We start from the raw sequence: 23,967 nt of genomic DNA on the forward strand, positions 1-23,967 counted from the left end.
ATTTGTAATTATTTTTTCTATCCTTAACATGTGGTTTTGTCTTTCAGGTACACCTGTACCTATTCCTAGACCTACCATTCTGTTTTCGTCTGTCTCTCCTTCCTGTCCTCTCAACCTGCCGGTCAAAGCAGATGGTCTCTTGTCCTGAGCTGGTTCTGCTGGAGGTTTCTTCCTTTTAAAAGGGAGTATTTCCTTTCCAATGTTGCCACTGTGCTTGCTCAGGATGGGAGACTGCAACGAAGCCAAGATTCAACTTGTCTGCTGGATTCCTTAGATAGAGAACTTTACTAATTGTCTTTTATGTGAATGTTCCTGTAAAGTGCCCTGAGACAACTTTGTTGTGATTTGGCGCTATATAAATAAACTGAATTGAATTGAAATTGGTCTGTTTGTTAAGAAGTCTAGGACCCAGTTGCAAATGGAGGGGCTTAGTCCTAATGTGAGTAGTTTGCCCATCAGGGTTTGGGGGATCATGGTGTTGAAGGCGGATGTGAAGTCCACAAAGAGCATACGGACGTAAGAGTTTTTCTGCTCCAGGTGGTTGAGCGCAGTGTGGACCACAGAGAGTTTGCATCCTCTGTTGATCGGTTCTCACGGTATGCATACTGATGAGGGTCCTCGTTGATGTTGATGGTTGTTTTGATGTGAGTCATGACCAGTTTTTCTATGCATTTTTTTTCCATTCAACCTTTATTTAGACAGGTAAATCCCATTGAGCCTCGAGGACTCATTTACAAGAGAGACCTGATTTCAACAGAGAATGATGACAACAATGGACAACAGCGACAACAATAAACAGCTATAAAAAGTCATACTCCAGTTGTTTTTTTTTTAACAAATAGGATGGCTAAAATAGGTAAAAAAAAAAAAAAACAGCTAGATTCTAAGGCAAATGTAGAAAACTAAAAACAGGAACATGTCTGCATTGGTCCCTGCCAGGAGTCCAATAGGTTCTTAAAGCCACTTAGAGAGGTCAAGGTCGAGAGCTTCAAATCTTTTTACAAGATATTCCAGGAAACAGGAGCGGAGTAGGAGAAGGTCCTTTTGTCTAGTTCAGTCCTCACTGAGGGAACACTGCAGGTAATGATGTCCTGAGAGCGCACTCCGTACCTGCACTCACGCAGAGACATGTAGGAGGAGATGTATGAAGGCAGCAGACCAAGAAGTGATTTAAACATGAAAATGTACCAGTGAGAGAGTCTGCGTGAAGTTAATGATGTCCAGTTAACCAGTGAATACAGGGTGCAGTGGTGGGTACGATAATCACAGCCAGTTATGAATCTTACTGCACCATGATAGACAGCATCCAACATCTGCAGGGTTCTTGTAGGAGCGTTCATTTAAATAATGTCACCGTAATCAATGGAGGGAAGGAAAGTCACAGATACAAGGCGTTTTCTAACATTCAGGGTTAGACAGGATCTGTTTCTGAAAAAGAAACCCAGTTTAACTTTCAGTTTCTTTACCAAGTTTTCCACATGGAGCTTAAAAGAGAGATGTGAGTCGACCAAGATACCCAAATATTTATAGGAATCAACAAACTCAATGGGGACACAATTTGAGGATAAAATCTGTGGAAGAACTGCTGGGACCAACTTCCTATTTGAAAAAAGCATCTCTTTGGTTTTGTCGGCATTTAGGACAAGTTTGAGGCGGAAAAAATCTGTCTGGATGATGTTGAATGCAGATTTCAAAAGCTGGAAAGCCTTAGCAACAGTTTTAGCTCGACAATAAACAACTGTGTCATCAGCATAGAAATGTATGGATGCATTAGGGATGTTTTTACCTACATTATGTCTGTAGATTGTAAAGAGGGTGGGTCCTAAGACTGAGCCTTGTGGTACACCATTGTTGACTGTTAAATAACTGGAGGAAGTACCATTATGTTGAACACATTGCTCCCGGTCTGAAAGATAGAGAACCAACCAATGGTGTGACGTGAGAAACCGATTTCTGAGAGTTTATGACACAAGATGTTATGATCCACAGTGTCAAAAGCTATTTACAGGTCTAAGAAAAGTGCAGCACAATAATCCTTAGCATCCAGTGCTTCAACAACGTCATTAAGAACCTTCAGTGAAGTAGTGGTTGTGCTGTGTTGCTTCCTGAAACCAGATTGATGTGGAGGTAAAATGTTAAATGAGTCCAGGTGATTTTTGATTTGAGAGTTTATCAGTTTTTCTAGAACCTTGGCTAAAATGCAGAGTTTAGAGATTGGTCGATAGTTGTTCAGTGAGGTGGGGTCTCCTCCCTTCAGCAAAGGAAGAACAAAGGCTGTTTTCCAAGTGTATGGGATGGAGTTTTGTCTTATGGAGAGATTGAAGATGTGGGTCACAGGGACTGTGATGATATGAGCAGCCAGCCTTAAGAAATAAGGTGGAAGTTCATTTGGACCTGCAGATTTTTTAGGATCAAGACCTTTTAACAGTTTAATGACCTCACTGACTGAGAATGGAGAAAAAGAGAAGGTGTGATTAACTGAGGATTGACTTGTAGGAGGGATTTGATTTCTAGAAGTTTGGTTATTAAGTGAAGTGGCTGATTTTTCATTAGTAACTGTGTCAAATAAAGAACTAGAAGCAGCAAAATGTTTGTTGAAACAGTTCAGGATCTCGTGCTTATTTGACACAGGAACAGAGTTAACGAGAAGTTGTGATGGGAGGTCAGATGATTGGGGGATGCCTGAGAGAGATTTGATGGTTTTCCAGAATCTGTTAGGGTCATTTAGATTTTTGGAGGTCTGAGATAAGAAATAGTTGTGTTTTGCTGCTTTGACAACAGTTGTGCATTTATTCCTCATCTGTTGAAAACTCAACCAATCAGTGTCCGAGTCAGATTTTCTCGCTGTGGCCCAAAGATGGTCTCTCCTTTGCAGGAGGTCAGCTAGCTCTGGAGTAAACCAGGGGCTGTCTCGTCCCTTTATTCTGACCTGACAAAAAGGAGCATGTTTGTTCACAAAATAAATGAAACTATTTTGAAAATAATTCCAAGCGGAGTTCACTTCATCAGTTAACAGAATACGATGCCAGTCAAAGTGAGACAGATCCCAGAGGAATGACTGTTCACAAAAACGTTTCAGATCCCGTTTTTGAATTAATCTGGGCTTAGAAGGTGGAAGTTTAATATCTCTCAAAGCCGCTGTCACACAATGATCACTCAAGATATTGGCAAATACACCTGTACCAGGGAATCAGTGAGGTATATTAGTTAGAAACAGGTCTACGATGGAAGATTTTTCAGGACGGTTTTTGTTTAATCTTGTCGGAGAGTTGATCAATTGGATAAGATTGAGAGACCGGCAACATTCCTTGAATTTATCACAGAGGGGGGTCAACTTACCCCAGTCAGTGTTGAATTTTCCTGCCAAAAAGATCTCTTTGAATTTTAAATTACCAAGGAATTCCATCAGGGAGGACAGAGCTTCAGGTGTTGCTGAAGGGGGACGAGACCAGACTACAGATAAAATCTGGCCTCCATTCAACGTGCTGTTTACAGCTAAGGCATCAATTTGGTTAGGAATTGTTTTAGCAGACACAAGACTAGAAACCAGAAAATCTCTGATGTAAATAGCGACCCCCCCCCCCCTTTTTTTTTGACGATCACAGCGGTAGATGTTAAATCCATTGATTGCCAGGTCATAATTCATTACAGATTTGTTGAGCCAGGTTTCAGAGATGAAGATTACATCTGTCCCAGAAGATCTGATCAGAATTTTCAAGGCATCAAGTTTTCTCAGAAGGCTACGAGCGTTTACATGCAGAAAATGAAGACCAGACACGTTCTTAAAGTCATTTGGTGTGCTGTAATTAGTGGGGGGCCCAGGGTTGGGCTGAATCCCTGATAGCAGTAACAACATTATTATCAGACATCCTGATGCATGCTCAATAATCCAGGTAGAAAAATCCAAAAAAGTTCAATCTGGTCCTCTGGACATTCCAAAAAACAAAACAAAGCAAAAAAATCTAGAAACGTTTCGTCTCTCATCCAAGAGACTTCCTCAGTCTGAGGTGCTGTTTTCAGCTCAGTCTCTTAAATAGCACCTTCACAGAGTGGATCAACCAGTTTGCTGCTGACAACCAAAACCAGCTGATCACATGCTCAAGAATGTATGTTGTATGAAAGTATGTTGAGGGGGTATCAGAGAAACTGAGACGTTTATTTTCTAAACATAACGTCCCAGTGGCTTTTAAACCCCAAAATACATTACGGCAAAAACTGGTTCATCCCAAAGATCCAGTCCCCCGGCACAAACAGAGTAATGTTGTGTATGCTGTTCAGTGTCAGGAGGGCTGTGATCAGTCTTACATCGGGGAAACTAAACAGCCACTGGCCAAAAGGATGGCCCAGCACAGAAGATCAACATCATCAGGCCAGGATTCTGAGGTCTACACTCATCTCCAGGCCAGCGGTCACTCTTTCAAGGATGAAGATGTTCACATCCTGGACAGAGAGGAACGATGGTTTGAGAGAGGAGTAAAGGAGGCCATCTTTGTGAAAAGAAATCGTCCATCATTAAACAGGGGTGGAGGCCTCCGGGTTCAACTGTCCCCCTCTTACAATGCTGTGATTGCTAGTATCACTCAGCCCTCTGTGAGTAGTAAACAGCCATCAGTGTGCTAATGACCCATTGTTAGGCTGATGGTCCTTCTTGAGCATGTGATCAGCTGGTTTTGGTTGTCAGCAGCAAACTGGTTGATCCACTCTGTGAAGGTGCTATTTAAGAGACTGAGCTGAAAACAGCACCTCAGACTGAGGAAGTCTCTTGGATGAGAGACGAAACGTTTCTAGATTTTTTTGCTTTGTTTTGTTTTTTGTTTTTTTGAATGTCCAGAGGACCAGATTGAACTTTTTTGGATTATTATCAGACATTTTCTTGAGTTTTTTGTGACTGATGTGTAATTACAAGGGTTAACAATGTGACAATTAGCCCCCATAATCAATCCATGAGAAACATTAATGAAGACGTGATCATTCAGAACCCAAAAGCAGTGAATGTTTCAGTGATGGGCAGATCCAAGTGTATTAACAAGATTCAGTGACTCCAGTTAATCTGAGATCTGAAAATAGTGACAATAATATGAATGGTGCAGAAAAGTCTCAGGCCATAAAACGTCACAGTTCAAATGGGCAAACAAACCCGACGAGGTGGCCCAACTGCAGTTTGAGTTGGGCTGAGGGGGGCTCCGGCCCCCCAGTGAAGATGGATGGATGCTCCCATGGGAAACAGAAACTGGGTCCAATATCAACAGGCCGAAACAGAAACAGATAATTCGCAGCAAATAGCAGAGCGAGCTGCCAGAAAATCCCCCTGAAGTGAAAGGCATGATCCAAGCTTGTTTCAGGTCAACAGGGGCCAACAGCGTGATCCGGAATAAAATTAATTATTATCCAGGTGAGTTTGGATGGAGGCCTGCAGCAACTCTGATGTAAACTCCGAACTTCTCTCGAGCACCACCAGCCCTGCTCCTTCACGCTGCTCCTTCACGCTGCTCCTCCGCTTCTCTGCACAACACCTCCGCACCCGACAGCACGAGAGGCACCCCCGGTGAAAAAACGAGATTGACCGTAGAGGCTGAGGCTGAAGTCATCATTGGTCCGGTCCGGTTCTGCTTCAGTCCGGCTCCGACACTCCACAGCACGAGAGACGAAGTGGCTGAAGTTGTCCCTGGCCCGATTCTGCTCCGGTCCGGCGGCGCTTCAAAGCATCGGAGCATCTCCTCCAGGCGAAAACAGTGATTCCACTGAGGTAGACAGTCCTTAGTTAAAAGTAACGGGCTGCTCACTGAAGCTGAGACCAGCTCTGTTGAAGACTAAGTCCCACACAGCCAACTCGGTTAGGTTCTGGTCCAGTTCGGGGTCACAGGTACACTTCCCCCACACCAATGAAGACACCACGAGGGCCAGTCCAGCAGAAAACCAGCGAAATACCACCCGGCAATTCTTGTCGGAACCAGATAGAACCACAAAGGTCCAGATGAGAAGTTTGTTGGGGTCCAAAGAGAGCGAAAAAAAACACCGGACCTTCGTGCAACAACTCCCCAGCTCGAGGGGTCACCTGGCCGGCAGGGTGCGCTCAGAGTGACCGGTGGAGTGGAAGCGGCTGGTCCTAGACCAAAATATATTTTTGGACGGTCCCGTCCAGCTCTCTGAGTCACTGAACACCAAATTCAGTTGGAAGGGGGGCCAACTTTAGTCCGGTTCGAAAAAACGGGTCAGTTTGATGATAAAAGACTGCAGAGAAGCCGGAGGGAGCTGCTGTCCATCAGCTCGGGAGGTCAGATGACCAGATGATTTTGCGACTATAGGGGTGAGGGCCACTAGCCGATAGTCATTCGACCAGTCACTGTAGAGCTTTTTGGAACTGGGATGATGGTGGCAGTCTTCAGGCAGGTGGGAACTGCCTCCAGGGTAAGTGAGGTGTTAAAGATATCTACCAGTGTTCCGCCTCCTGAAAGGGGACAGAAGAGCCAGACATCCACTCAGCTCCCAAGTTACTTTATTTTACCACTGAGTGGAGCCCATGTCCCCTTTATAGTTTCCCCACCCAGGAAGTGACATAATCGCTAAATCTTTTCACAATAATCTTAGAGTTGTCCCTATGTATATATGTAGTATCATTGTTTTCACATATTTAACTGCTTTAGTTTAAAATCATCTTAACAAATGGCTATTTTCATTTGGCCCATAACACACAGCCTATCACAACAGGTGTCGTCCTGACACCCTATTCCTTGATCTAAAGGAACAGTTGGACATTATATAGAATGTCATGACATTTTATCTTATACACATCACACTAATTACTTTTTTTTCATTGATGCTGTAATAAATTATTCACACTTAACTGCATGTTTATTCATAAATCCAAACAGTATGTTTACTAGTCACATCACTTATTCAGAAACAGTCTTTTTTGGGATAAGTGAATAAATCCATACTATTCCACTGACAGTCACTTGGTATGTTTACATGGACATAAGTAACCGGATCAAATGGCCGGTCGGAATAAAAGTGTGTCATGTAAACGCTCCGTTCGGGTTATTTTTTGTGTATTCGGCGCAATCCGTTATAATTTCTGATCAGAACGAAACGGGTGGTTTACGCCGATCCGAAACCCGATCGGTGCGCATGGAAACGCTTGATCTGTTCATTTTTATCTGATGGTGAAAAACTGACCTGACTGCTCATGTGCGACTTTGCCATTTCCGCCTGGCTAACGCTAATAATATTAGCATGTCAGGGAAGTAAAACTGGTCGGTGAGCGACACAACATTTCTACTAGAAACTTTTAAAGAGCTCAAAATGATTTCTATGACCTGTAGCTCAGTCAGGGAGTGCAATAACGTCTCCAACATCATTAAAACCTGTCGCGGGTCCATTTTGGGTGCTCAGGTTTGTTTACGTTCACCCGGAAGTAGAACTTCTTCTTCGGTGGTTTTTTTAAGGAGAGTTTACCACACTGCGCATGTCAGTACTGCTGTTCAGAACAAAGCCCGCTGCATGTAAACGCTCATCATGAACAGATTGTGCCCATGTAAACAACACATTTGAATTATTCAAACAGAACACATTTCAATCCGGTCAAAGAATTCTGCGCATGTAAACATAGCTACTGTTTTGCAATGGCATGAATGCAATTAACACCACACAGACTGTGGGTGGCACAATGTCCAATATCTACTTTCTTTTTGTTGCCCCACTGACCTCATACTGTTACACAAGTGGGATTGCCCAACTCGTGATATGTGAGGAATTTTGGTGTCCGTCTCATTCTCTTTGGTCGTGGTGGGTTGTATTCCCCAGCCCCTCTCCCATGGTTCATCACAGTTATTTGCTCTTCTGCTTTTTTTTCTTCCTCTGGGAGAATTTCTTTCCTATCCAGTGAACTGGGTTCAATGTGGATCTCATCAGTGTGCAGCTCTTGTGCCAGGTCAACCTGAGATTCCTTCAGTTCTACTCCTGCAGAGTCATTCAGGACTCCAATAGCAGGAACGGTAGACTTACTAGTTTGTGGCTACATAGTTTGCTGGGTCTGGCCTGGTGAGTAGCAGTACCAGTCATCACTATCACTTTCAGACTGTGCTGTTGCATGTCTATTTTCTTCCATGTTTCCTTTGCTCCTTCTCTTTGGGTGGATAACTTTGAGGGGGGCTTCTAGTGGTAGGTAGTTACATGGGAGCAAAAGATTGCGATGCAATGTCCTATTCCTCCCCTTCCCTTGTTCTAGCACCACTTCATAAACTGGGAGGTCATTATTGACATGGCGAACAACTTTATATATGTCCTTTTCCCAGTAATTACGAACCTTTCCAATTCCACGCCTAGGAGTCAAATTTCTGACCAAAACACGGTCACCCTCGTCTAATATAGAACAGCGATTGTTTTTGTCATAGTTTTTCTTCCCTTAACATTGTTTTTACCACTTCTCTTTCAGGTTTTGACAGGTGACTCAAATCAATTGGAGGGTCCCACGCATCCTGCAAATCATGACTCCTTTTCACCTCCACCCCACTTACAGTGGTGGTGGAGAGCCAATTTTGCAACACTCCAGTTGGATAATCTGACTGAATAGGCTGCACTGTACCTATAAGTGTTTTAATTAAGGACAACTTCAACTGGAGGGCCTCAATCCCCTTCACTAATCTTTCCTGTTCACTAGTTCTTCCCCTTACATCTAAATCCTGAAGTTGGAGTGCATTTTGTGGAGGGGTGGCACCACCTTGATACCCTTTTTGTTAGGATTGCGCGAGGAACCCAGATGATATGAGACCCAGAACGAGGCAGACACAGGGGAAGTACAAAAGAACAGTGTTTATTTATTTACAGTGAAATTAATCCACACGCTGATTCTCTGCAACTCCTGGAAAGAGGGGCGACAGGTTAATTGTTGGTCCAGAGGGGAAGACCTGAGTGGTTTGTTTGAAGAGCGTTTTTGTTCTTACAGTCCAAATCCGAAGGAGGGGAGCTGGTCCTTCAGTCCAAGGAGTGAGCAGCAGAGGGAAATCCAACGAGGGTCCAAGGGAACGAGGAAGGCTGGCAACTTGAGGCAAAAATGGCACGAGGAATACCTGACAGGCCAAGGGATCCGGATCAGGTCACGAGGAGGTCCAAAAACACGAGGGATCAGGAAACTGGAAAAGAGAACACAAGTGAACAAATTCTTTTCACCTAGACATATCTAGCTCAACAGTACTATACCATGAGAGGTGATATGCTCCAGCGATGAGTCACACTGGGCTGCAGCCTTTTGTAAATGGATAGGCTCATCAGGCTGATGACCGCCAGGTGTTGTTAATCAGCGGCCATCAGCAAGGCAGGCTGCAGGCAGTGGGACCCTTACTGTACCCCCCCCTCAAGAATCGCCTCCAGGCGACCTGAGGCACTTCTCGGGGTGGTCCCTGAAAAACCTGGAGATGAGGCTGGGATCGAGGATAAAGGACCTGGGGATCCATGACCTCTCCTAAGGACCGTACCCCTCCCAATCGACCAGGTACTAGAAACCCCTACCCCTGCATCGCACGTCCAGGATGGATCTGACGGTGAACGCAGAGTGGTTGTCTATCAGGCGGGGCGGCGGGGGGAGGTCAGAAGGGGGGCACAAGGGACTTAAGGAGACGGGCTTGATCTGGGAAACATGAAAGGTTGGGTGAATCCTCATGGCCCTGGGGAGTTGGAGACGAACCGCAGAGGGGTTGATGATGCAGGTAATGGGGAAGGGCCCAATGAAGCGGGGGGCAGGCTTGAGGGGGGTGTCCCGCAGTTTGATGTCCCTGGTGGACAACCAAACCTGTTGGCCGACCTGGTAGGCGGGTGTCGCTGAACGGTGGCGGTCCGCGAACCGTTTTGCCTGGGCCGCGGTCCTAAGGAGAGCCGCCTTGGCCTGGCGCCAGATGCGACGACAACGCGGGAAGTGGTGCTGCACGGACGGGACCGAGCATTCGAGCTCCAGACTGGGAAAAAGGGGGGGAAGGTAGCCAAGGGAGGCCTCGAAAAGAGACATAGCAGTAGCAAAGGAACGGTGGGAGTTGTGGGCGTATTCTATCCAAACCAGATGTTGACTCCATGATGATGGGTTGGACTCGACCAGGCAACGCAGGGTGGACTCCAACTCCTGATTGCAACGCTCAGCTTGTCCGTTAGCCTGAGGATGGTAGCCGGAGGTAAGGCTAACGGACGTCCCGAGCAACTTGCAAAAGGAGTGCCACACCCGGGAGACAAACTGTGGGCCTCGGTCGGAGACGATGTCCGAAGGGATGCCATGGAGCCTAAAAACATGGAGGGTGAGAAGGCGAGCGGTTTCAAGGGCAGAGGGTAGCTTAGGAAGGGGAACAAAATGAACAGCCTTTGAAAAACGGTCAACAATAGTGAGGATGGTGGTGTTGCCGTCAGTCGGGGGAAGGCCGGTTACAAAATCGAGGGCGATGTGGGACCAGGGGCGACTAGGGGTTGGGAGGGGAAGCAGGGGGCCAGCCGGCGGTTGGGTACCGGACTTGTTTCTGGCACAGACGGGACAGGTCGAAACAAAGTCCTTAATGTCCTTGGACATGGAGGGCCACCAGAAATGAGTTTTAGTGAGGGCAAGCATGCGGTTGACTCCAGGGTGACAAGAGAGCTTGTTCGTGTGAAGCCCTGGAGCACGTCAGACCGCACTCTGGAGGGAACAAAGAGGGTACCTGGGGGACCACCACCAGGATCGGGTTCGGAGAGGAGGGCCTCCTGAACGGTGGCGGCGATGGGCCAGGGGAGGGAGCCGACAACGCAGGTGGGGGGAATGATGGTATCAGAACCCTCAGGTGTGTCGGGAGGAGCGAACTGTCTGGACAGGGTGTCGGGTTTAACATTCTTTGAACCCGGACGGAAAGTAAGAACAAAATTAAATCTATTAAAAAAAGCGACCAACTGGCCTGACGGGGGGTCAGACGCTTGGTGTTCCTGAGATAAGTTAGGTTTTTGTGGTCGGTCCAAATCAAAAAAGGGATCTCTGTGCCTTCCAACCAGTGCCGCCATTCCTCTAACGCGAGCTTGACCGCCAACAGCTCGCGGTTGCCCACGTCATAATTGCGCGCCGACTGAGAGAGACGTCGGGAAAAGAAGGCGCAGGGATGAACTTTGTTGTCTGCAGGTGATATTTGAGAAAGGATCGCCCCTACTCCATTGTCAGAGGTGTCCACCTCCAGAATGAACTGGTGCGTGGGGTCTGGATGGCAGAGGATGGGTGTGGAGGAAAAGAGGGACTTCAGCCTCTTGAAGGCGGCCTCAGCCTCTGGGGTCCAGTGAAAAGCACAGGCAGTGGAAGTGAGCTGAGACAGGAGGGCGGCGACACGACTATAATCTTTAATAAAACGCCTGTAAAAGTTTGCGAAGCCCAGGAAACGTAACTGTTTCCTGGACTCGGGGGTCGGCCAATCGACTACAGCCCTGGTCTTTTCAGGGTCGGTTCGACAACGTCCGCCCTCAAAAATAAAACCCAGGAAGGAGACAGTGGAGGTATTAAACTCACACTTCTCGGCCTTGACGAACAACTGGTTCTCCAGTAATTGCTGAAGAACTGTACGGACGTGAGTAGTGTGCTGAGTGGGGTCGCGAGAAAAAATAAGAATGTCGTCGAGGTAGACGAAAACAAAATTACTTATAAAGTCGCGCAGGACATCGTTGACGAGCGCCTGAAAAACCGCGGGGGCGTTGGTCAACCCAAAGGGCATAACCAGAGATTCAAAGTGACCCAAAGGAGTGCGAAAGGCAGTTTTCCACTCGTCACTTGTTTTAATACGCACGAGATTGTAGGCGTTTCTTAAATCAAGCTTCGTGAAGCAGGAAGCCGACTGTAATTGTTCCTGCAGCGAATCAATGAGGGGGAGCGGATACTTATTCTTTATAGTAATATTGTTTAATCCGCGGTAATCAAGGCACGGCCTGAGAGTCTTATCTTTCTTAGAAACGAAAAAGAAACCAGCTCCCAAAGGGGAGGTCCAGGGTCGAATAATACCTGAGGCAAGGGGTTCATTAATATAATTAGACATGGATTCCCTTTCGGGACCTGAAAGATTATAAAGTCTACTTGACGGCAAGGGGGCGCCAGGTAATAAGTCAATCGAGCAGTCATAGGGACGATGAGGATGGAGAGACGAGGCGCGTTGCTTGCTAAAGACTGCCGCTAGGTTGCGGTATTCAGCAGGAACAGAGGTGAGGTCGATCTCCTCTAGAGGAGGCGTGTCCCGAGGGAACTCGTTGATGGCGGAGTGAAGACAGTTACTGAAACACTTGTTGCTCCATTTGTCAACGCAGCCGCGTTCCCAATTAATAACAGGGTTATGGTTACGAAGCCAGGGGAAACCTAGAATTATCTGAGGCGTACGAGAGTTGAACACAAAGAAATCAGTCATCTCATGATGGTTACCTGAGATGATGACATGCAAATTGGTAGTCTTCTGATTTATACGGGTCAGTGTGTCTCCGGTTAAGCCGGCGACAGAAATCAGAGGAATCTCACAAGTAGGCAAGGGATGTTCTCTAACTAAATTAGCACTAATCAAGTTTTGTTCCGCACCCGAGTCGATGAGAGCGGAGAACGAAAAGCGATGGTCAGGAGTCTGAATGACCATGGGAAGCACCAGTAACTCCCGCTTTACTGGTGGAAGTTCTCGTTTCCCCGAAACGGACAGTGGGGCAGAAAATGACCGGGGTTACCACAATAAATGCAGAGACGGGCGGATACACGCTGCTGTCTCTCTGCAGGAGTCAGCCGTGCGCGCCCCACCTGCATAGGCTCGGGTGAGCGATCTCGTGGAGAAAAAGAAGATGATTGGTTGGGGCCAGGAAGCATGGAGGACTGGGAGTTGTAGTTCAAGTGAGGCTGCTTGGGTGAAACGGACTCGTGGCAAGGGGTCGTAAACCCGGAAGTGGGAGAATTCTGGGAAAGGTAGTACAAATGTGCAGACTTGGGCTCACCTGGAGAAGTCGGAAACCCGGAAGTCGGGGATCGATGGGAATTGTAGTTTGCCTCTCTCTTCCTTTCCCGGAAACGGTCATCGATGGAAATGGCAAGGTCTATGAACTTATCGAAAGTCTCGGGCTCGTCTCGCGTAGCTATCTGGTCTTTGAGAAAATCAGATAAACAGTTTAAGAAAATACCTTGGAGGGCAGATTCATCCCATCCTGTTTGGGCAGCAAGGATCCGAAACTCCAGGGCAAACTCCGAGGCGTTACGACGGCCCTGTCGTAAATTCAACAAACGCTTGGCGGCATTCGAAGTCTGCAGGGGGCGATCAAAAATCCTACGAAACTCATGCAGAAATAGTTCATAGGTTGCAGAGGGATTTTCATGGCTCAGGAGAAATGAGTGAGCCCACCGGAGAGCGTTACCCTTGAGCTGACTTACAAAAAAGGTGATCTTGGCCGCGTCCGAGGAGAACTGAGAGGGAGCCCCGTCGAAGGCGAGTCTGCACTGCAGCAAGAAGCCGCCACATTGGTCTGGGTCTCCGGTGAAGAACTCAGAAGATTTAATTATCATTTGTTGAACAAGAGGAATGGAACCAGGAACCGCGGGGGCTGGCAGAACGACTGGAGCTGAGGAGGAAGAAGCTTGCAGTTGACGTTTAATGGAATAAATCATACCTCCGAGCTCCTGAAGGTTGGACTGGACTGTGGTTTGGTGAGTCAGCACCTGATGTAAAACTTTATCCAACCCGTCGATCCGTTCCTCCGGGGAACCGGGGGTTGTCTGCTCGCTCTTGGTCTCATTCTGGGTCTTTTGTGGCTGGAGCATTTCTGTTAGGATTGCGCGAGGAGCCCAGATGATATGAGACCCAGAACGAGGCAGACACAGGGGAAGTACAAAAGAACAGTATTTATTTATTTACAGTGAAATTAATCCACACGCTGCTTCTCTGCAACTCCTGGAAAGAGGGGTGACAGGTTAATTGTTGGTCCAGAAGGGAAGACCTGAGTGGTTTGTTTGAAGAGCGTTTTTGTTCTTACAGTCCAAATCCGAAGGAGGGGAGCTGGTCCTTCAGTCCAAGTCAAGTCAAGTCATATTTATTTATAGAGCACAATTTAAAACAGATAGACTGTTATCAAAGTGCTTAACACTAAGGGTAACACTAAGAAATAAAAAGCAGTAAGAATATACCTTAAAAAATTAAAACAACAGCATTAAAATGAAGACATGGAACAAGATATACTAAATCAACTCGCACAGTATGAAACGCCAGAGAGAACAGATATGTTTTTAGCAGGGATTTGAACACACGAAGGGAGGTGGCATGCCTAATGTTGGGGGGTAGGTTGTTCCACAGTTTGGGACCCATGACTGAAAACGCCCGATCTCCTCGGAGCTTCAGTCGTGTTTTTGGAACAACCAAAAGCAGCTGATCGGATGATCTCAGAGCCCGAGAGGGAACATATGGTTCCAGTAGCTCAGAGAGGTAGATGGGTGCGAGGCCATTTAGGCACTTATAGGTCAGGAGGAGAGTTTTGAAATCAATCCTAGTTCTCACAGGAAGCCAGTGTAGGGAGGACAGAACTGGTGTGATGTGCTCATACCTCGGTGTACCGGTTAAAAGCCAAGCTGCAGCATTCTGGACGAGCTGTAGCCGTGAGATAGAGACCTGGCTGACCCCAACATACAGTGATTTACAAGTCCAGGCGGGTTGTGATGAATGCATGGACTAGTGTCTCAAGGTCGGGTCTAGACAGCACTGGCTTGAGCTTAGCTACCTGCCACAGTTGGAAGAAGCTTCTCTGCAGAACCGAACTGATCTGTTTGTCGAACTTAAAATCCGAGTCAAAAACCACTCCAAGGTTTTTAACAGAGTGCTTCAGATAAGGCTGAAGGGAGTCCAGGTTCACAGGATAAGAGGCGGCAGCTGAACTAGGGCTAAAGACAATGACTTCAGTCTTCTGGTCGTTAAAACTTAGAAAATTTGAAGCCATCCATGTCTTAATGTCGTCCAGACATTTGAGGAGAGGGTGGACGGAACAAGCACTGGCTGGTTTCAGTGGCAGGTAGATCTGACAGTCATCGGCGTAGCAATGGAATGGAATACCATGTTTTCTTAGGATCGACCCCAGCGGAAGCAGATAGAGCGAAAATAGAAGGGGTCCGAGAATCGAGCCCTGTGGGACACCGCAGGAAAGAGGCATCGAAGTGGATAGATTTTTACCCACCTTCACACAAAAACTCCTGTCAGAGAGGTATGAGCGGAACCAGTCTAATGCAGCACCTGTAATCCCAACCCAGTGTTCAAGCCGAGAGATGAGGATACTGTGGTCAACAGTATCGAAAGCGGCAGTAAGATCGAGGAGTACAAGAGCCACAAAATGACCAGAATCATTTGCTGTTAAAATGTCATTACAAACCCTAACCAAAGCTGTTTCGGTGCTGTGGAGCTGCTTGAAACCAGACTGAAAGACCTCAAAGATTTTGTTCTCAGTTAAAAACTGATTTAACTGAGTAAAAACTACTTTTTCCAGGATCTTGGACAGAAAGGGGAGTTTTGAGATTGGTCTGTAATTTGAGCAGGCTGAAGGGTCAAGACCAGGTTTCTTAATTAACGGTGTGACTACTGCATGTTTGAACGCCTCTGGGACCACGCTTGTAGCAATATTACTGTTTAGTATTGTTAGAACAGCAGGCCCAATCGCTGGTAGAACCTGTTTGAACAATGCTGCTGGGATGGGGTCCAATGGTGATCCTGATGGCTTCATGTGACCAGCAACTTTGTTTAACAATGGGAGTGTGATTGGTTTGAATTGCCTGAAAGTAGCAGAACACAAAACAAAAGCTGATGGGTCGACTAAGGAGCGGGGGATGGAGGCCCTGATCAACTCCACTTTGTTAACAAAGAATTTAGTGAAGTCATTGCAGGTGTCAACAGAGGCCTCCATACATGAATACGAAGGGACATTTAGAATGGAATTTACTGTTGTGAATAGGGCGCGGGGGTTGTGTCTATTTGAGTTGATGAGTTGGGAGAAATATTTGTTTTTTTCAGATTTGACAGTGTTCTGGTAATTTTTTTAACAGGTTTTGAGCAAAATGAAAGAAACCTGGAGATGGTCCTTTTTCCACCTGCGCTCAGCTCTCCTGCACAGGCGTCTCGCTGCCCTGGTGGTCTCATTCATCCATGGGTACTGGGCTCTCCTTGGTTTCCTGACTTTTAGTGGGGCCACCAGATCCAAGATCTTAGTGCAAGTCACATTGTGGTTACTAAGCAGCTCCTGAGCACCGACAAGAGTGAGCAGCGGAGGGAAATCCAATGAGGGTCCAAGGGAACGAGGAAGGCTGGCAACTTGAGGCAAAAATGGCACGAGGAATACCTGACAGGCCGAGGGATCCAGATCAGGTCACGAGGAGGTCCAAAAACACGAGGGATCAGGAAACTGGAAAAGAGACCACAGGTGAACAAATTCTTTTCACCTAGACATATCTAGCTCAATAGTACTATACCATGAGAGGTGATATGCTCCAGCGATGAGTCATACTGGGCTGCAGCCTTTTGTAAATGGAGAGGCTCATCAGGCTGATGACCGCCAGGTGTTGTTAATCAGCGGCCATCAGCAAGGCAGGCTGCAGGCAGTGGGACCCTTACACTTTTATTTTTTCATTGAGGAGGAGAAGCGATGACATACCTTTGTCCTCCAGCTCATCCAGCTCTTCTCTATTAATAAATTAGGTTAATATTGCAATGAGGGAAGCTCTGGTCTTGTCACCAACCTCCTCAAACTCTGGATCAGAAGTTGTCAAAAAGTCACATACACCTACTAGTTGCTCCTTGGACAATAAGCACAATGCTCGTATCACCTCTAGCCACAGCGTCTCAGGTTCTGTTGTCTCAATGTTCATGGTCCCAACCCAATAAAGAATTACTGGTCGACGCCCTTAGATTCAGCTAGCTGTTTGTAGCACTCGTTGTTGAGCCTCAGCCTCCGTTACAGGCTTGTTCAATGTTCTATCGTGATCTGGCATCAACTACTTCATTTAGCCACTTTATGTCAGTGGAACCTCCAATGTTACGCCCCCTGAAAGGGGACAGAAGAGCCAGACATCCACTCAGCTCCCAAGTTGCTTTATTTTACCACTGAGTGGAGCACATGTCCCCTTTATAGTTTCCCCACCCAGGAAGTGATATAATCGCTAAATCTTTTCACAATAGTCTTAGAGTTGTCCCTATGTATATATGTAGTATCGTTGTTTTCACATATTTACCTGCTTTACTTTAAAATCATCGTAACAAATAGCTTTTTTCATTTGGCCCATAACACCAGCACCTCGCAGAGCTGATCGGCACATTCTTTCAACACTTTTCCGGAGATGTTGTCTGGGACGGTTGCCTTGTGCGGATTAATCCTCCTGAAAGTACTCCTTACTTCTGCTGAGGTCACGCTGAGATGCTCTTCATCTGGTGGTGAGGTGAGTCTGGTGCTGGGTGGTCTGTTTGGGTCTTCAAAGCGTGCATAGAACTCGTTGAGGGCATCAGGTAGAGATGGGTCTTTGGACCATTGTTCACTTCTTCCTTTATAATCTGTTATGCACTTAATGCCCCTCCACATGCTCTGAGGGTCTTGTGAGATTAATTGACCTTCGATCATCAGTGCATACGTGGCCTTGATCTCCTTAATACTAGCAACCAGCTCTTTCCTTGTCCTACTCAACTCCTCTGAGTTTCCAGACCTGAAGGCAGTGTTCCTGGCTTCCAGCAGGGTACGCACCTCTGCATTCAGCCAAGGTTTTCTGTTCAGGTAGCTTTTAACATATCTGATGGTGGAGACTGTGTCAGTACATGTACTAATGTAACCCAGAACTGAGGATGCGTATTGGTCCAGATCAAGCGATCCTTCATTTTCAGCAGCTTCTCTGAAAACTTGCCAGTCTGTTCGATCAAAACAATCTCTCAGTATGGGGCCACTGTCCTGGACCCAACATTTAACTTTCTTTTGTACCGTTGTGGAGCATCTCAGCGGGGGCATGTAAGCAGGAGCCAGGAAGATTGAGATGTTGTTTGACAGTCCTATGTGGGGGCGGGGTTCAGCTTTGTATGCATCTTTTACGTTTGTGTAAACACACGGTCCGGCGTGTTGTCTCCACGTGTTGGTATGCACACATTTTGATAAAAGCTTGGGAGACAGTCCTTTAGATTCACGTGGTTAAAGTCTCCGGCTACAACGTAAAGAGCCGTGGGGTGTTTGTTCTGCAGCGAGCTGATGATATCATGTAGCTCCTGCAGTAATTCATTAGCATTAGCGTCCGGAGGAATGTAAACGACAGTAATGAAAGTCACCGTGAACTCGCGGGGTATATAATGTGGCCGACATTTCACTGTTATTTGCTCCGAAGCCTTCGAGCATGAGCTATTTACAACAGTACAGTTTGTGCACCAACTTTTACTCACGTTAATGCATATTCCGCCTCCCTGTGTTTTCCCCATTAGCTCGCTGCAGCGTTCCGCTCGAAAAAAAAGTCTGTCATCCAGCTGGAAGACTGTATCCGGCGTTTCTCTTTTAATCTATGTTTCTGTGAGGCAAAGCACCGCACACATCCTCATCTCTTCTGAGGCGCCCGCTCTCAGACGAAACAAATCCATCTTGTTGTCCAACAAGCGGACGTTCGACAGAAAGAGAGACGGCATGGGGAGTTTACCGGCTTTAGCGTTAGCTCGTAGCCTCACCAGAACCCCCGCCCGGCATCCTCTCCTCTTAAGCCGGGAGCAGCGCTTCCTCTTCTGCCCGCTGGAACGCCTCTGTTGCAGCTTCCAGGTAGATGACTTTAAGATCCGCATTCTGCCGAGCATAGTTTTGAGTTCCTTGCTGATTTCTGCTATATTTTGTGTCAAATCCGCTCCTATTCTCATCAGTTCGGTTCGGCTATAGTTCTCACACATAAATCATGCGGAGTCAGGCACAGAGTCAATATCAAAACTTCTAAAAACTGGGATGGTACTGGTATCCTGTGAAGCTGCAACTGCTCTGAGCGCAGCCATCTTTCATCAGGAATGTCCTTGGCAGCTTGCCTGGCTGCAGAGATGCATTCTTGTTTTTTGCTGTTTTGTTCAAAAAGACGGACTCATTAAAAGACAGAAATTAATCTGACATTCATGCCCATGATGTGTGGATGGAAACCTCTTACTGCAATTGGAGCTTTAATTGGATCTCAGGAATATTTCCCTCCAACATGTTGAAAGAAGAGACACAGCCTTTAGTTCAACTTTATTCTAACCCATGGATGTACAAATCACTAAACAAATATTCCACTTTAAATTAAAGCTTTAAATCAAAGCTAAACTTTTAATCAAAGCTAAAAGTAATCTGTATACAAGAAAAAATAATCTGTATACAAGAAACAAAACAATGAGTGCAAATACATCAAATGATGAAGAAAAATACAGAATTTTAAACATAAATGTTTTTGTACAATCTGGTTCATCAGATTTAATTCATTTTATTTACACAGCGCCAAGTCACAGCAGAAGTCGTCTCAGGGCACTGAACAGAAACATTCATATTTAAAAATAATACTTTAACATTGTTTATCTGAGGAGCCAACAGATTACTCCTCCCTGTGGACAGGGGGCTGTCTGAGGTAGATGGTTATGGTACAGTCCCCCGGAGCTGAAGATGCTTTCCTTGTCCAAAACATGAAAATGAGCCAATTTATAATTTTCTCATCCACACCTTTGCTAGCAAGTGCTCTTTCTATAGCTTCTTCTACAGGCACATTATCAAACGCCTGCTGTATGTTCCCAGGAAGACCTGTTAAATACTGTTATGTTGTTCAGGACTTAAAGGTGATAAAGTTAGCATACCATCCCTTATATGTCGCTCTATCAGCTTCTCCATTCCCTTCAGCAGGAAGGATGTTAAACTGATGGGTCTGAAAGATTTTGCTTCTTTATATGTTTGCTTACTAGCTTTGGCCAGAATAACAACTTTTGTAACTTTATTACCTAAAACTGGAGACCTTGTGTCTCAGTCAAAATACTTCTATGAATAAAGGTAAATATATAAACTATCAGTGAAAACAGATAGCCTGTGATGGACTTGTGTCATATAAAGTTCATTAAAAGTTCATTAGCAGGATTTTGGATTCTGGACACGCATCCAGAACTGGTCCTGGAGTGCGGTGCAAATCCAGGCTGAGCAGAGTTCAATTCAATTCAATTTATTTATAAAGCACCAAATCACAACAAAGTTGTCTCAGGGCACTTTACAGAAACATTCACATAAAAGTTAATTAGTAAAGTTCTCTATCTAAGGAATCCAGCAGACAAGTTGAATCTTGGCTTCGTTGCAGTCTCCCATCCTGAGCAAGCACAGTGGAGACAGTGGAAAGGAAAAACTCCCTTTTAAAAGGAAGAAACCTCCAGCAGAACCAGGATCAGGACAAGAGACCATCTGCTTTGACCGGCTGGTTGAGAGGACAGGAAGGAGAGACAGACGAACACAGAATGGTAGGTCCAGGTATAGGTCCAGGTCCAGGTATAGGTCCAGATATAGGTCCAGGTGCAGGTATAGGTCCAGGTCCAGATATAGGTCCAGGTCCAGATAAAGGTCCAGGTGTATCTGAAAGACAAAAACATGTTAAGGATAGAAAAATAATTACAAATACAAAACAGGTTAATCAGAGTAAGTAAAGACAGTAGCAGAGTGAAAATTGTGGTCAGTTTGTCCTCCAGCAGTCTAAGCCTATAGCAGCATAACTAAGGGACAGCTCAGGAAACCCAAGCCGACCCTAACTATAGGATTTATCAAAAAGGAAAGTCTTAAGTCTAGTTTTAAAACTGGACAATGTGTCAGTCTCACGGACAGAGATTGGAAGTTGGTTCCACAAGAGAGGAGCCTGATAATTGAAGGATCTGCCTCCTATTCTGTTTTTGTAAATTCTAGGAACCACAAGTAAACCTGCAGTCTGAGAGCGAAGTTCTCTGTTAGGAAAATATGGAACAATAAGATCTGTAATATAAGATGGAGCTAGGTTGTTGAGAGCTTTGTAGGTTAGAAGTAAGATTTTGAATTCTATTCTGGATTTGACAGGGAGCCAATGGAGAGAAGCTAAAACTGGAGAGATATGATCTCTCCCAGTAACTCCAGTTAAGACTCTGGCAGCAGCATTTTGGATCAACTGAAGACGTTTTAAAGAAGTATTTGGACACCCAGATAATAAACCATTGCAATAGTCCAGTCTAGACGTGACAAATGCATGGACCAGTTTTTCTGCATCATCTTTAGATCAGATGTTTCTAATGTTAGTGATATTACGCAGGTGGAAGAAGGAGGTTCTAGTAACGTTTTTAATGTGGGGGATAAAAGACATGTCCTGATCAAAAATAACACCAAGATTTTTAACATTAGAGCTGGAGGACAGATTAATGCATCTAAGGAGGGAGAAAGACTGAAACATTCATTCCTAAGGTGCTCAGGTCCAAAAACCAAAACCTCAGTTTTGTCTGTGTTCAACAAGAGAAAATTAAGGGTCATCCAGGTTTTTATGTCTTTAAGACATGCTTGTAGTCTAAGTAGCTGATTGGATTCATTGGGTTTCATGGACAAATATAATTGTGTGTCATCATCATAACAATGAAAATTCATCCCATGCTGTTTAATAACTTTACCTAATGGAAGCATATATAAAGTAAAGAGTATTGGCCCAAGCACTGAGCCCTGAGGAACTCCATAACTAACTTTGGTGTATGAAGAAGATTTATTATTTACATTTACAAACTGGACTGTATCAGATAGATATGATTTAAACCATTTTAGAGTTGTTCCTGTAATCCCAACATCATATTCAAGCCTCTGTAGTAAAATATTGTGATCAACTGTATCAAATGCAGCACTGAGGTCTAACAGGACCAGTAGAGACACAAGTCCATTGTCTGAGGCCATGAGAATATCATTAGTTACTTTTACTAGTGCTGTTTCTGTGCTATGATGAGCTCTAAACCCTGACTGAAACTCTTCAGATTATTTCTTTGTAGATGTTCACGCAACTGACCTGCAACTATTTTCTCTAGAATTTTTTAGATGAAAGTTAGATTAGATCAGTCCTTCTAAAATAGTTTGGGGTGCCCCCCCTGGGGGGCCCGGAGCAATGCCGGGGGGGGGGGGGGGGGGGGCATGTGACCCCGAGGAACATTTTGGGGCAGGGAGTCGTTTTTTTGTTTTGTTTTTTTTGCACCATTCTCATTTTGTCTGGGTGCGTTCAGCAACTGTTTGCTAAAATCTGGCAACTCTCAGTTTTAATAATAATAAAGTTATGAACAAATATGTCTGTCTTGTCGTTTGAGGAGCCATGCTTGAACCGTGTCGCTTCCCTCTGCTGCTGAGCAGCTGGTGACGCTCGTCACCCGCAGCATGCGTTAGTTACCTGCCCCACTTTCACTTTCACGTTTTTTTTGGGGGTTGTCAAAGCACAATTTTCATGTTTTTTTAAATACAGAAGTAATGTTTAATAAATGTTAGGACTCTGTTCTTTGCTTACAAGTCCTCAGCTCTGGACGCATTTCAGCCATAGCGCGCAGCAACAAAGAGTATAAATTCAAAGCGAGAGTGACACCTGCCCCCTCTTTCCTCTTTCACACTGACAACATTTTTTAGTTTTATCGACTGTCAAAATACAGTTTCCATGTTTTTTTATTTGTTGGAAAAACGTATGTTTAACAAATGTTAGGACTCTATGCTAACAAAATATATTTTATGTCATTAAACAACTTGTCAGGTTCTTCTCTTGTGAGTGCTTTCCCCTGGTCCCCCCCCCCCCCCCACACACACACACACACACACACACACACATACAGCTCGCTCGCTCTTGCGCTCTTTGCAACTTCTCTGTTGCTCTGAAGACCAAGTCCAGGTCCAGCTAAACACCAATCAGGAGCTGAGAGTTGCAGGGTCATGTTTCAAACTGCACTTCAAAAATCTGTGCACTGCAAAGCGCGCTCATTGTAGCCATTAATCCTGACTTCATAATAATAAATAATTGAGAAGCACTGGGTTAGATATAGATCTATAGTTGGCCAGAATTTCTGAATCAAGGTCAGACTTCTTAAGTAAAGGTTTAATTACAGCAACCTTAAAGCTCTGTGGTACATAACCATCCATTAAAGACAAATTAAGTAGATCCAAAATGTGGACATTAATTAGGGGAAATAGCTCTTTAAACAGTCTGGTTGGGATGGGATCTAGCAGGCATGTGGATGGTTTGGATGAGGTGAATCTGAGTAGGAGCGGTGCAAAAGGGGGCATTTGTTTTCTGTTGTGGTTTCATTTTTATATTACAATCTGTACTGTGTTTGACCAATTTTTTATGAAGTTCATCTCCTTTTGTTCTTTTTTAACCACTGTGTTGTGAAAAATTAAGGTACAGAACAGTTCAGAAGTTTAAATTCAGCCCTCATTTTAAAGTCTGGATCTTTAGAATATTAGTCATGAAATTGAGGAGTAAATTAAAAGTTTTTTCTCAGGTCTCAGTGTAATGAGCTGACAGCACTCACTGACCTCTGTCCTCCTCTTTTAGGTGGTAAGGGTCTTCTTGATGTGCAGCCACATTGGGTGTCTGCGCTGGCGTGGCCTGAAGAGGAAGCAGAATCTTTGTGGTGTGGCGAGCCCAAAGACGTGCTGCTGGTGGGCCGAATGGATGGATCTCTGGGCCTTATTGAGGTTTTAGATACAACAAGTATGCATCGAATGGAACTGGAGCACTGCTATAGAAAAGACGGTACGGACTCTTAGCCTCCTCACATTATGTGTTTAATTTCAAACTATAAGAAAAACTAAGCTTTGGGTCCTGTTGTAGTGGCAGTGATGCACATTGCCTGGTTCAGTGAGGACAAGCCTTTTGCAGTGGGTTATGCAGATGGAAAGCTGCTGATTGGATCCAAAGAACCCTTAGAAAAAGGAGCCATTGTGGTCATAGATGCACACAAGGTGATCTGATTCTACTTCAATCATTAAACCCTTTGTGTAACTGGTTGG

General features: G+C 45.3%; 1 protein-coding gene across 1 annotated transcript in view; it reads left to right on the forward strand.

The window, feature by feature from the left end:
• Positions 1–23,967, forward strand: part of LOC119427544 (probable E3 ubiquitin-protein ligase HERC1) — a 125,399-nt gene that overhangs the window by 96,060 nt on the left and 5,372 nt on the right. Inside the window, exons 11-12 of the mRNA XM_037695181.1 lie at positions 23,510–23,710; positions 23,789–23,919. Coding sequence (XP_037551109.1) covers positions 23,510–23,710; positions 23,789–23,919 — 332 coding nt within the window. The remainder of the gene's footprint in view (positions 1–23,509; positions 23,711–23,788; positions 23,920–23,967) is intronic.

Source organism: Nematolebias whitei, chromosome 2 (genome assembly GCF_014905685.2).
Source record: "Nematolebias whitei isolate Nwh7 chromosome 2, NemWhi1, whole genome shotgun sequence".
Lineage (NCBI taxonomy): Eukaryota > Metazoa > Chordata > Actinopteri > Cyprinodontiformes > Rivulidae > Nematolebias > Nematolebias whitei.